This window comes from Trachymyrmex septentrionalis, unplaced genomic scaffold, assembly GCF_001594115.1.
Source record: "Trachymyrmex septentrionalis isolate Tsep2-gDNA-1 unplaced genomic scaffold, Tsep1.0 scaffold318, whole genome shotgun sequence".
Classification (NCBI taxonomy): domain Eukaryota; kingdom Metazoa; phylum Arthropoda; class Insecta; order Hymenoptera; family Formicidae; genus Trachymyrmex; species Trachymyrmex septentrionalis.
In genome coordinates, this window is record NW_017305483.1 from 88065 (window position 1) to 100323 (window position 12259).

At 32.6% G+C, this 12259-nt stretch overlaps 1 protein-coding gene across 4 annotated transcripts in view; it reads left to right on the forward strand.

Annotated features, from left to right (window-relative positions):
- The window catches only part of LOC108749806 (histone demethylase UTY), a 110332-nt gene that overhangs the window by 70153 nt on the left and 27920 nt on the right, over positions 1-12259 (forward strand). For all 4 annotated transcript variants that reach the window (XR_001939395.1, XM_018488780.1, XM_018488781.1 and 1 more), the window contains 2 exons: positions 4155-4333; positions 7880-8005. Coding sequence is in view for 3 of the 4 variants with exons in the window: in XM_018488780.1 (XP_018344282.1) it covers positions 4155-4333; positions 7880-8005 (305 nt within the window). In the remaining variant the exon portion in view is untranslated. The remainder of the gene's footprint in view (positions 1-4154; positions 4334-7879; positions 8006-12259) is intronic.

Consider the following 12259-nt stretch of genomic DNA (forward strand, 5'->3'; position numbering starts at 1 on the left):
GGATCTTTTTTTTACAAATTTCACTCTCATTTTTTTGCTCGAATTTCAGTGAAATAAAGGTGTTAACTGGTTTAAGTTGAAAATTTATATTTGGTAATTTAATTAAGATGTCGAAAAGTATCTGAGTTTGAATTTTTCCACTTTTTTCGAAGGCCTGGAACAATAAAAAAGTGTCATTTTTGTTTCACAATCCTTAAGAAACAAATCATTTTGAGCCGTGTCACTTTTGAAGTAAGGAAGCGATACGTACATAAAAATGAAATATAATAAAAATTTGAAAGTTTAAAGAAAAATAGGCAAGAGGATGGGAGAAGGCAGAAAATGTGATGCACTTTGTCCTGAGAAGACACATTCACGCAGGAATTCAGTGCAGTGTGTGACCTATATACTCGTATTCATAATCGTTACAAACAACCGTCGTTTTAACAACGGGAACGAAAGTGACGTCTTCGACGACATTGCTCTTGCCTGGCTGTAAACTGACATTGGCTTGTGTCCAGCAAAGACGGCGCTCTGAATAAAATAGCGATCGAAGGCACACCCTCGTGCAACACGAGTTGCCCTGCAACCACCCCTCCCGAGGAAAGCAAACTTTGTGCCTGCATATTATCGGAATATTTTCTTAACGCATTACAAGCTGCGTGTGTTAAATGTGATACTTATGTATTAATTCTCAGGTAATTTCTAGGGAATATATATAATTGAAGTGAAGTCTAGTATTTTTGCAAGAAGTTATTTTTATCATTTTATCTTTTTCTATCCAGCGCTTAAAAAATTGTAGATAAAAATGGTTACTTTATTCAGTTACGTCGATGTTGAATTTCTTGTATCGATCCATCCGTATCATATTAAAACATTTTTATTTATTTGTGTTATGAACGATCCATTCAAGGTTTTGTTAAAATTTTTTACTGAATTTTTAATATATCAAGTATTAATTCAACATAAATAAAATAATGTAAAGGCAATGTTTTTTGAAACCTAAATCCTAAGCTAAATGAATAAAATATATTAATTTAACGTATTATAAATATTAATTTTAATCAAGAAATATAATTGCTCATAAATAGTGTCATTTTTACATTATTTGAATTAATTTTTTACGTAATATTTATGTTGCTTTTTAACCTATTTATCTTCTATTAAATTAATACAAAAATATTAGTTGATCATTTGGGACATGTGAAATGTGTTAAATTTAACACTCATTTTTCAATTGTGTGACTGCACGATTAACTTCAGGATGTGCAATTTATATTGGGGGATGATTTCTGTTATTATTAATTATACATATATTTAATTATAATTTAAATAGCAATTATTAATGTACATACACATAATTGCATCTCATCTATAATTCCCACTCTTTTTACTTTAGAATTATAAATTACATCCATATCCTGCTTATACAATTATCTCTTCTCTACTTAAAAATTATATTGTAATAATTATATGAATTTCTAATTTTCCACATTTTCCTCGTAAATCTGTGCCGTAGCTTAAAAATTATTCGTCAGATCAATCGAATCGATTGCGAAAAGTCGTTCCCAAGTCTCGGAACGCCGCTAATTTTCGCTCTTTGAGAACATCCTGCTTTTAGTGCAACCCCCCCGTGAAATGAGCTGTTTAATCGCACAACAACCACGACATTACAGTCGCGCTATGTTTTTTTTTCGCACGCACGCGTATATATTATTCGTTTCCGGCTTTCCATCCGCGCGCGATCGATCGGCGTGTATCGATCGTGCATGGCGCGGGTTTGCGATATGCCGTTTGCGACAATTGTTACTGTTACGCGCATCGCCGCGCCCCCTTCCTTTCTTTCGCGGGGAACCCATTGTCACGTGACAAGCGACTACATACTAGCCACTTCCTGCGTGCCCACCTTGCCTTGTCGCGTGCACACGAAAAAGCACGGCAAAGAGCAACATGAGGTAATTTCGCAACTTGGACGACCGCGATAATAACAGTGTGACAAAATAAATTTGTTTGTGATATTGAACACTTAATTTTAAACGCAGTCTCCGATCTCTCGAAGGTCTCCGAACCGGATTTAGAAAGAGAAAGAAACGATGAAATAATAAAGAAAGTATATAGGATAAAATGTGTTCATTTTCGCGACACTTTCTTTTCAAGAAACAATGTATCTTTGTAAGCTTCGAGGCAAAATTCTAATATAATTTGCTTGAAGTTTATTGAAACACATAAGTCTGTTGATTGTCTATTTTAATTCACAGTTGCCTTTAACTTTGAGTCTGGCGTTTTCGATGAAAAGGAGAAACTTGGTTTCAAATATCGAATAATCTTTTATTGAAATCATATTGTATGCGGAACGCTGTTATATATAATACATTAAGTATCTAGAAGAAGAGAGAGAATTATGGAATACGATTTTCTTTTATTAAAATATATATATATATAACTCAATAGATATTGTGACGTAACTACTTTAGTACACGTTAGAGTGATACCAATTATGTTATAGGTAAAAGTAGGTTCTTCGTATATAAAACGAACGTAATTTATAAAAAAACTGAAGAAAGAAAAAAGGTTGCGATTGTGAATCGGGAGAGGGAATATGGAATACTACCAATTAATATATGTATTCATTGAAAACAACTAAATTTTAACAAATATTTGTTTAAATATAAAGAGTTCTATGTAAATATTTATTAAATATAAACATACATGCAGAAAAATATATACTGCACGCAAGTAATAATGACTTCTTCCAAGTATTTCAAAAGTTCATATATCCGCTGTTATAAGTTCATTACAAACATCCGATATATTCAAAATATATTTTGAATTCTAGAAAATTTAATATTTCTCAATCAAGAATGTTAAATTAAATAAAAAATTTGATTTACTTAAAAAGAATTTTTCTTCTGCTCGAATCAAATATTATATTTATTTGTAATAAGAAAATTACGGTTATATCTTAACGAAACAAATAATTCTTTTGTTATTATTTTTCCAGTTTAATTTATATGTTTGCTATTTTGCATACTCATATTCTGTCTTATTAACTACAATTAATTATTGAAAAATCGCATCGTATCTCTACGATCCCTAGAACGATAAACCTAATATTATATTTACGCTGAACTAATCGCACATTTGTGATCGAGTCATGCCAACGGTATATTCTTACTGTAATTATTCTTAATTTCATGACAGTTTCATATTATTAATATTTGATGAGGTTACATGGAAACGAAATAATATGTTGGTATTTATTAATTCAAAATAATTAAGATAACCATTATATATAAAAACACATTATGGAACAATATAAAAGTCATGTTGCATTATATTGCATGCACAATTTAATCCCAAAATAAATATTTATTTAAATTGAAGATATAAATTACTTCAAACAAGAAAAAAATTTCTTATTTCTAAACTATATTTCGCTTTTCTTAAATCTGTTGTATAGAATTGAAAGAAATATACCAAATTTTTCTGACCAACTAAATTTTCTCACATCAATATATTATTAAATATTCAAGTTAATCGAATCTGTGACTTTTCTTTGATAAAATTTTATAATATACTTCAAAAGAGAATAAATAAATTCTTATTTCGAGTATATGATATTGAGTTATTTTAAAACTTGGGATGAATTAAGACTACTAGCGAGAAAATATTCTTTATTGAAAGTAACCGTTACTTAAAAGAAGAAAAATAAAATAAATAATTGCTTTTCTTGGCAATAGAATGATATTTTTCTGTGTGTACCTGCAAATTAAAGTAACAAATTTAATACCAACATATTTCTCAAAATTAATAATAAATACACATTTGTAAAATTAAAATGCGGCTTTTGCAAGAATGCAGTGAATGCTAATCGTCATGTTATAATTCTAAACAAATTATGAAGAAGTAATTTTGACGGTCGTCCCTAGAGAGAGAGAGAGAGAGAGAATGCAGCATAAATTATAATTTAAGATATGATATAATCTATTCTATAATCCCTCACCTATTCCATAACCGCCTCCTTTTCTCTATATTTTTTCAGAAGTTGCACAATCTTGTTTTTTTAAGACAAACTCAACTTCGAATTGTCTTATCTTCCGGTTATATCTTAAAACGCGATTTATTTAATTGTTTACTCAATTAATAACGGTCTTTGTATTGCTCTTGTGTTTCAGGGCCGTGAAAGCGTTCCAGCAGGTGCTATGGGTGGAACCAGGATTTCCACGGGCCTGCGAGGTTCACCTACGGCTCGGCTTGATGCTGAAGGTCCACGCTGAGTTCGACGCCGCTTTGAAGCACCTGACCCTCGCCCTGATCGATGCCACCACACCTGCCTCCTTCTCCAAGCTCGAGAGTAAGTCTCCTTTATTCGTCCCCTTTATTCGCGCCATTAGCCGGGAAACTCTCAGCCAACACCCAGCCGCACATCGCAACTCTGTAATCGCTCCCTCACTTTCCTTCGTCGAACTTGACCGCCTTTTGTTCATTGTTCATGTCACTGAGATGACTCCCACGCGATCGTCTAGTTCAATAATTTTGTTAATATGATATATTACAATAATAAAGGGCTCGAAATAATATAAATTAAAATTTCATAAAATGACAGGGTACTGAAGAGCTAACTTGAAGAGCAGGACTTGTGGCGTAAATTAATTTATATATTCCAACGGTAATCACATGGAGTTATTATTCAAATCCTAATCTCGTAAATTCAAACTCTTTACTTTGTTTCGACTACTTGTTCGAGTCCTCTTCAGAAATACAATAAATCTAGTTACGACTTGATCTTCTCAAGGTAGACAGCTTTTTGATAAGCTGTTTCTGGAATAATTATAGCTGCTCACATGACAGTTGGAAGACTGTGTAGAGGATCTCTCTGGTTAAGCTGACAAATGGAAATTTAAAATAGGCTTTTCTCTCTAATAATTAGCAGAAATTCTTATTCTGGTAAAAACTTACCGATCGTGGACAATTTGTAGTCGGTCAAACATAACAGATGTACACAATGAATAAAAAGACTTAAAGTCAGTCAGTGTAATAGTAACAATCATATAAAATTAAGTACGGTAAATAATATAAATTAATAAAAATTATGTCAAAAAACTGACAATAGAATATTACCATAGAATATTTCCATAGTCAGAGAATAAAATTGATTGTAATAACTTAAATAAATTATAATAAATTAAATTAAATTACACGTAAGCGAACACGACACTGACTGAATAAACTGATACTGCAAAATCGAATACTGTTGATTATCTGTATGTATGCTTCATAAAGACCCTCTGTGTCTGTTTGTAAATTGAAAGTTTTCCGTTTATTTGTTTTTTAATATTAAGCATTTAAGAGGTTAAACGTTTTCTGAAAAAAGTTTTACATCGTTTTAGGCAAGTACAATTTTAAGATGTCATGAACCAAAGAGAGTTGCATTAGCATCTTAAAACATTATTTAAGACGGTCTTAAAATAAGAACGGATTATGAATACCGCCGTATAATTGATTTTTTTAATGCAAGAAATTTCTCACAATCGATATTTTAATGTTCCGTACAAGACATCTTAAATATAATATATGGCATTTTAATTGAAATTAAAGGAGATAGACTATCAAGTGAAGTTTCAATTTAATAGTTGGAATTTTATTGCGATAGTATAATAATAGCCAATCGTAAAAGCCATCCTTTTGAATAAAGAAACAATTCTTCTGTAAAAATGTGTGGTTATATCGCTCTCTGTCATAAGAATTATAGCTTTTATACTAATACAATATTTCTTTGATCAGTATAACGAGATGTGTGTGATTGGACTGGAGTCATTTATGAGAGTCATACGAGTTTTACTGGTTTAAGATCTTGTCTATCTTTCGCGCACGAATTCGTGACCAACTTTCGGTTCTATTAACAACTGAGCATAAGATGCATTTATTTAATCAAAATAGCCAGAAAATTGACCTGAATATTTCAATACTAAACTCAAACTGAATTCATGGATATAACGAACAGTTGAGATGTACATATTTCGTTAAAGTGACACGGTACTGAACATCGGAACTCGAACTTTACAGAGAGCAGATTAAAATAATAATATACACAATAGGCTCTCTGAATTCAAAAAGAAAATGTATCGGACGAATAAGAGATTGTCTTTTGTACGAACTTATATACAGTCGATTTCATAGCCTTTATTTTATTCGTATGAATAATCGATCGTTGAAATCTTCATTATATCTATCTTTACTATTATATTTAATTTATTAATTTCGTACATGACTATCCACAGATAGTTTTATTGTAATTCTCCACTTCTTTTGGAATTTAAGCGATTGGGCTTTGCAACCGGCATGAGCGATACAGTCATTATTTCCTCATTGGAGCTTCAGAAGTAACGATTATATTAATTTTATTCACTGAAGATGGCTCGAAATAAAGTGGAAATGTTTGACTCATATTACTCGTATACCAAGAAGAATACATTCAATAATTAATTTGCGCTCCAATTGCTGCGCTCGATTCTCATTCACAAGCAGATATTAGTAGTAATAGTAGCGGGAAGGGAATGAGTAGGACTATATCAGTCTCTATATGAACTCTTCTCTGAACCTAGTCAAACAGTCACCTAGATCTAAATGGACTTTCTACAAGTCTTAAGTCGCAAGAAATGGACCAATCACAGTCGAATGTAAGTAGAAATTACTTATGATTGGTCAATTTCTTACGACTTAAGATTTAAGCTTAGATAATGGCTCATTGTAAAAAGCCTAAGAGTTTTTTTCTTGGGACCGCCGCTAAATTAGTATAATATGGATTACGAAATTTTTCCATTTATGCGGAATGCGGGATTTAAACTCGCGACTTATCAGTTACGAGTCCGTCGCTTTTACATGAAGTCATACGATATCTCAAGCAGATGTTATATCACATTTTCTGTTAATTTCCACGGACTTTGCTTGCAATGGGATCTTAATTTGAAAGTCACAAAGATGGAAACTCCTGATTAGTGTGTCATTTTTCCCGGATGAAAAAAACTGATTGTAAATTCAGCGAGAAATCTGTCATTAATGTTGAAATCAGGCCTCGTGGGGATTCCCCCTCTCCTCGTATATAAATGTATGTAGAACAAGTTCCTTGGCAGCTGGAGGTTTCTCGCGGATGAATCACGCTGATGATGACTATGCCGATTCATGATTCCGAATTGTACTATCCACATTTCTCACGTGATGATTCGCGCGGGAATCATTCTCCTTCGGATACCGGGAATTTATAATTTCCCACCGGAAATCGCGCTTTTAAATAGCTGACCCAGCGTGGCTTGCGCGCCAGTCTTGTGCACGTGCTTATTGCTTTCGGTTCACCACCGACATGATGAAAATTAATTAACAATAAAAGACATTAAAATATTCATGTAAATATACAACTAATTAACGAGAAGGTCAGTCTGTCAGTCTGAACCGGATTATAGTGCTTAATATTTTCATGTGAATTTATATATAACATCTAGTTTTGTAAACTGTGTGCCGAAAGAGACTTTCGGTCTCGAAGGGCAATCTTAAACTGAAACTATTTCTAGAATCACAAATTAAATTGGCAAGCGGTTTAACGATGTTGTATTGCGCTAATAAGCGTCGTAAAAAGTTATAAAAGTTATAATTTCCTGAAAAATATTACCTCAGCCAGGATTCGAATCTGGACTTCCCTACATTCGGTTCCATGACGAGTGTCTTTACCAATTCGGCTATTGAGAAAACTGTGGAAAATTAATCAAATCTCGAATTAACACTGTGTGATCGATCATCCCTCTCCCTCAAGCTCGCCTTCGATGGTACATATCGGCGTAAATTGATTTCGTTTTTTTCTATCGAAAGTTTCACCGAAAAATCCTCTTCCGCGTGTTTGTTGTAGTCAAGTTCCACGTCGCTCACTTATACGAGGTTCAAGGCAAGTATCGTCTGGCCAAGGAACATTACGAGGCCCTGCTGAAGGAGAAGCTGCCGTTGCATCTGAAGGCCGATATCTATCGTCAATTGGGTAAGCCTGTCGTTAATTATTCCTTTTGTTTCGTTAAGAAAAAAAGAAATATAAATCAATGGTTTTAATGTGTGAGTAGGAATTAATTTAAATTTTTTTCAAAGAAAAACTTAATTTATAAAAACAATATCAACTAAACATTGCAAATAATCGTCAACTTACAAAGGATGCATTTAAGCGAAATCTGAAAATTAGAGATTTTACTTTTGAAGTTTAGTTTTTTGCGTTCGCTAAGCTTGACGTTAAGATCTATTTGTCAATATTAAGACGAACGAAAAGAAAAGGTAAGAATTGGCCTGCTAGAATATTTTATATAAATATTGGAAAATCTTGTACAGAAAGAAAAGAATGAAATATATTTTGTTCGGAAATACTTTGAGGTTCCTCCGACACATTCGAGCTCGGGGGAGTGCGTAAATATTTCATATATAAATATTTAAAGTATTGTGGAAGGAGGAATGTGAAACAAAAACATTACTTTCGGAAAGTTCTACTTGAGAAGTTTCAACATTCTCTAGGAGCGTACATATTTAACACAGAGAAGCCTACGATAAGAGTAAAAAGGTTTCATCTGATAAATTCATTTATGATTTTTAGTCACAAATAAGAGTTATAATTAAATTTCTAATTCAAGTTAGAGAAATATTTACAACACTTTCGCAATAATTAGATAAATAGGGTCTTATAATTATCGCCTATTTTAGAATTTATTTCAATTATTCCGCTTTCTATTCTGCGTCAATTATATTTAAAACATTATAAAAAGTTATTAATTAAATTACATTTTAAAAGAAAGTTGTGTGAAATAAAATTATCTTTTGATATAACTTCTCATGTTAATAAATAATATAATAAATTGATTTGAAATATCAGAGTTATCGTTGTGTTTACCCAATCTTTTATTTATTATTTATTAAATTAAATTGTTTTATTATTTGTTTTATTAAATGAAGACAAGATTTGAACAAAAACGATAATTTCGATATTTTTAATTGATTTATTATTATTTATGGATATGTAATTGTTCCGAAATATAGTTTCCTTAAAAAATATCAGATACAAAGAAAAAGTATCAGTAATAATTTAGAACAGAATGTTAAAGTTTTCGACGTTGCAACTTACTTCGTATTACTTTTGAAAATATTCGAGGACTCCGCGATCCTAGACTTAGGGGGAACACTTTAACGTTGACGATTATCCCTCCGTACCCGGTCGCGATTCGGTAGTCTATGCGCCAGTCTAGTACAGAAATGGGAGGAAGGGAGAGAAACATAGGGCAGGTGCGAGAGAAATAGAAACTAAGGGATAGTTTTCCCACAACTACCCAGCCTCGTTCCCTCTCTCTCCGACCCATTCACACGGCCTCTCCTACCCTCTTTGTTCCTCGTTCATTCACTCTCTCTCCTCCTTCCCCCTCCCCGAGTTGCCTCTCCGTCTCATCCCTCAGCCCACCCTAACCCGGAATAAATCAATACACGTGTCTGCAGACTACTTGGCAGAGTGCAGCCGGTCCGCCGAGAGCCTTCAGCCGAATCTGTGAGACTGAAGGCTCGACGAGATCCAAAGGAAAAATCATTCTTTCCCTTCTCCTTTTTTTTTTTGTTTATCAGGAGGCGCAGGTAGAAAGTTAGCAAGAAAAAAAACTTATTTTTCTCTTTCTTTTACAAAGAAAAACCTTTCTTTCACCCCCTTTTTCTATTCATCTTCAAAAAAAAAAGAAAAAGAAAAGAAAAGAAAAGAAAGTTTCTAATGAATGTCCTTGAAGATTTTCAAAAAGTTAATTGTTGTAACGTTATATATGCACTTTTTCCGAGCAACGCGACGTGTCTCGAACTTTTAGGCCTCGGTCGAGCGTTTTTTTTGCTATCCTTCGGAACGGATCGCTTCACGATGAAAGTCCGCACGTCCGTCTCACGAAAAATGCGTCTCTTCTTTCGGGGCTGCGCTTCTTCGAGGACGTTGCGAAGCGTTGCGAACGGGACATCCACTGGACCGTTTATGGATCCTCGCGTGTCGGCGAACCGTCCTGGTCGCGACCGGTCCTGCTTCCCTTTTTTTGGAATTCTGTCTTGTTGCTCTCCTCCATCCGCTCTCTTTTTCCACGGTGGTGGAGAAGGAACGAAAGAACGAAGGTTTCCTCTTTCTCCCTTAACATAGGATGTGTTTCATTGTGAGGAATAAATTCAATTCGTTATTACATATTAGTTGCAATACGAAAGATTCGCATAATATTGACAATGTATAAAAGTAAGTCAGAGTTAATATTTTGCGAGATATTTTCAAATTTTGAACAAACTCTTTTTTAGTCTCATCGGTCGATTTTTTTTTACTTAACATTGTGTTATATTTTATTTATCTAAATATGTCAAAATATAAAATATAAAATAAATCTCTCGTAACTGATTTCTTTTGTTATTTTCATGTAAAACGATTCCCAACAATGCTATCGCTGTTGAATGATATTACACTGTTATTGAATTCTGTACGTTATATATCAGAATTTGAATTCTCTGTGGTCAGTATTATAACAGAGAGCATGTTAAATGATTTAAATTTTTAAGTAGTTTTGTGTTTTACTATTTCATATCATATTATATATATTTTACTTAAGTGTAATGAGAAGGTATACACAATTAGATATCACATATTCCAGCATTTTAAAATGAATTTCACAGTGTGCTTATTGTTTTCTTTTCTTTTAAGTTAATTAAGTTATTTGTGTTTATAAATATCTAGATTATACACACATTTTGTCATTAAAAGTATGAAATGTATGAAAAACTTATGTTACATTAAATAAAAATAATCTACTTCTTTGTACGTAAAATTTACGTATTGATAGCATTTTTAGGGAATTATTGTAGAAATTATTGTTATGAAAATTATTGTAGAAAGGTTTGTGCTACAACAATGGGTTAACTCATATTTTATAAAAATAGAATAAATGAATTCTAAAGTTAAAGTGATGAGAAAAATAATACTAATGTCACAGGGAGTTAGCCCCATAATGTCGTCGACCATATGATATGATATTTTCTCCATCACTTTAATTTTAGAGTTTATTAATTTTGTTTTACAAAATGCAGGTTAACTCACTTGCAACAAACTATCCTTCAATTGTATAAAAATCATTTTAATTAGGACAATAATGATGTAAATATTTCATGAAAGCTTTCAATAATCTGTTCTGTATTTTTGGTTTAATAATTTGTATTGTACATGCTTCATTTTTCCTTCAAAGCTTTGATGAAGCCTTTTTTAAAGTTGCAAACACAAATATAAATGTTTGTGAAAATTCTAGTATTTTTGAAATAAAATTAGTTAAAATATTGGGAGAATGTTTTGGCATGGTTAAATCGACTGACAAATTGAAGCTTTCGGGACCCGACCATAGCCAGGTGGACCGATTTAAAGGCAGGTCGGGCAGATTTGCAAATCGAGCGCATATGGGATGTGATGTTTAAGACAGGTAAATACGCCAGGTGAATAAATAACATTAAAGGTAGACGAGCAAGTGAAGCGGCGATGCGTATCGCACGATCAGTACTTATTTTAATCCCGCGAATAAATATTCTGGCGGAAATATTTCCAAAAGAGTTTCAAAATTTCAGTGTTCTCTCTCTGGATTAAAATATTATGTACTATAAATATTAAACGCGAAAGCTTTTTCGAGTTTAAAGTAGTTATCATAGATCCACGATACACATTTTAATCTAAAAGAAATTTTTCAAAACGTTTTCCTCAAAAATTAAAATTTTTAGATTTCATTTGAAACAGAGTTTGGCAAAAAGATGACAGAAGCTTTGCATCCATTTAATAATTATTATTAATTTGAAAGAGTTTTATATTTTCTTCCATCATTAAAATAAAATGGTTATTAAAGCTATTGAAAAGATAAAAAGAAGCGTAAGTGGGTTAAAATTAACCGATCGAGCGACTTAATTAACTTCAGTTCCCACGTGCGGTTCCGCCACGTGTTCACCTATTTACGGTCGTACATTTATTGTCGCGAATAACAACTTCTTGCCGACGCCCCGCTTTTCCCACGACGATTAATCCGTGGGGTATCAACAGGTAAACACGCGTCGCGCAAATATAGTGACCATAAATCAACGTCCTGTTATATCGGAAACGCGTGGAAGGATATTATTTTTTTTTATTACACACACACACACACACACACACACATAGAATATACATATATTATATACATATATATATTATATAGAATATATATATATATATATGAATATT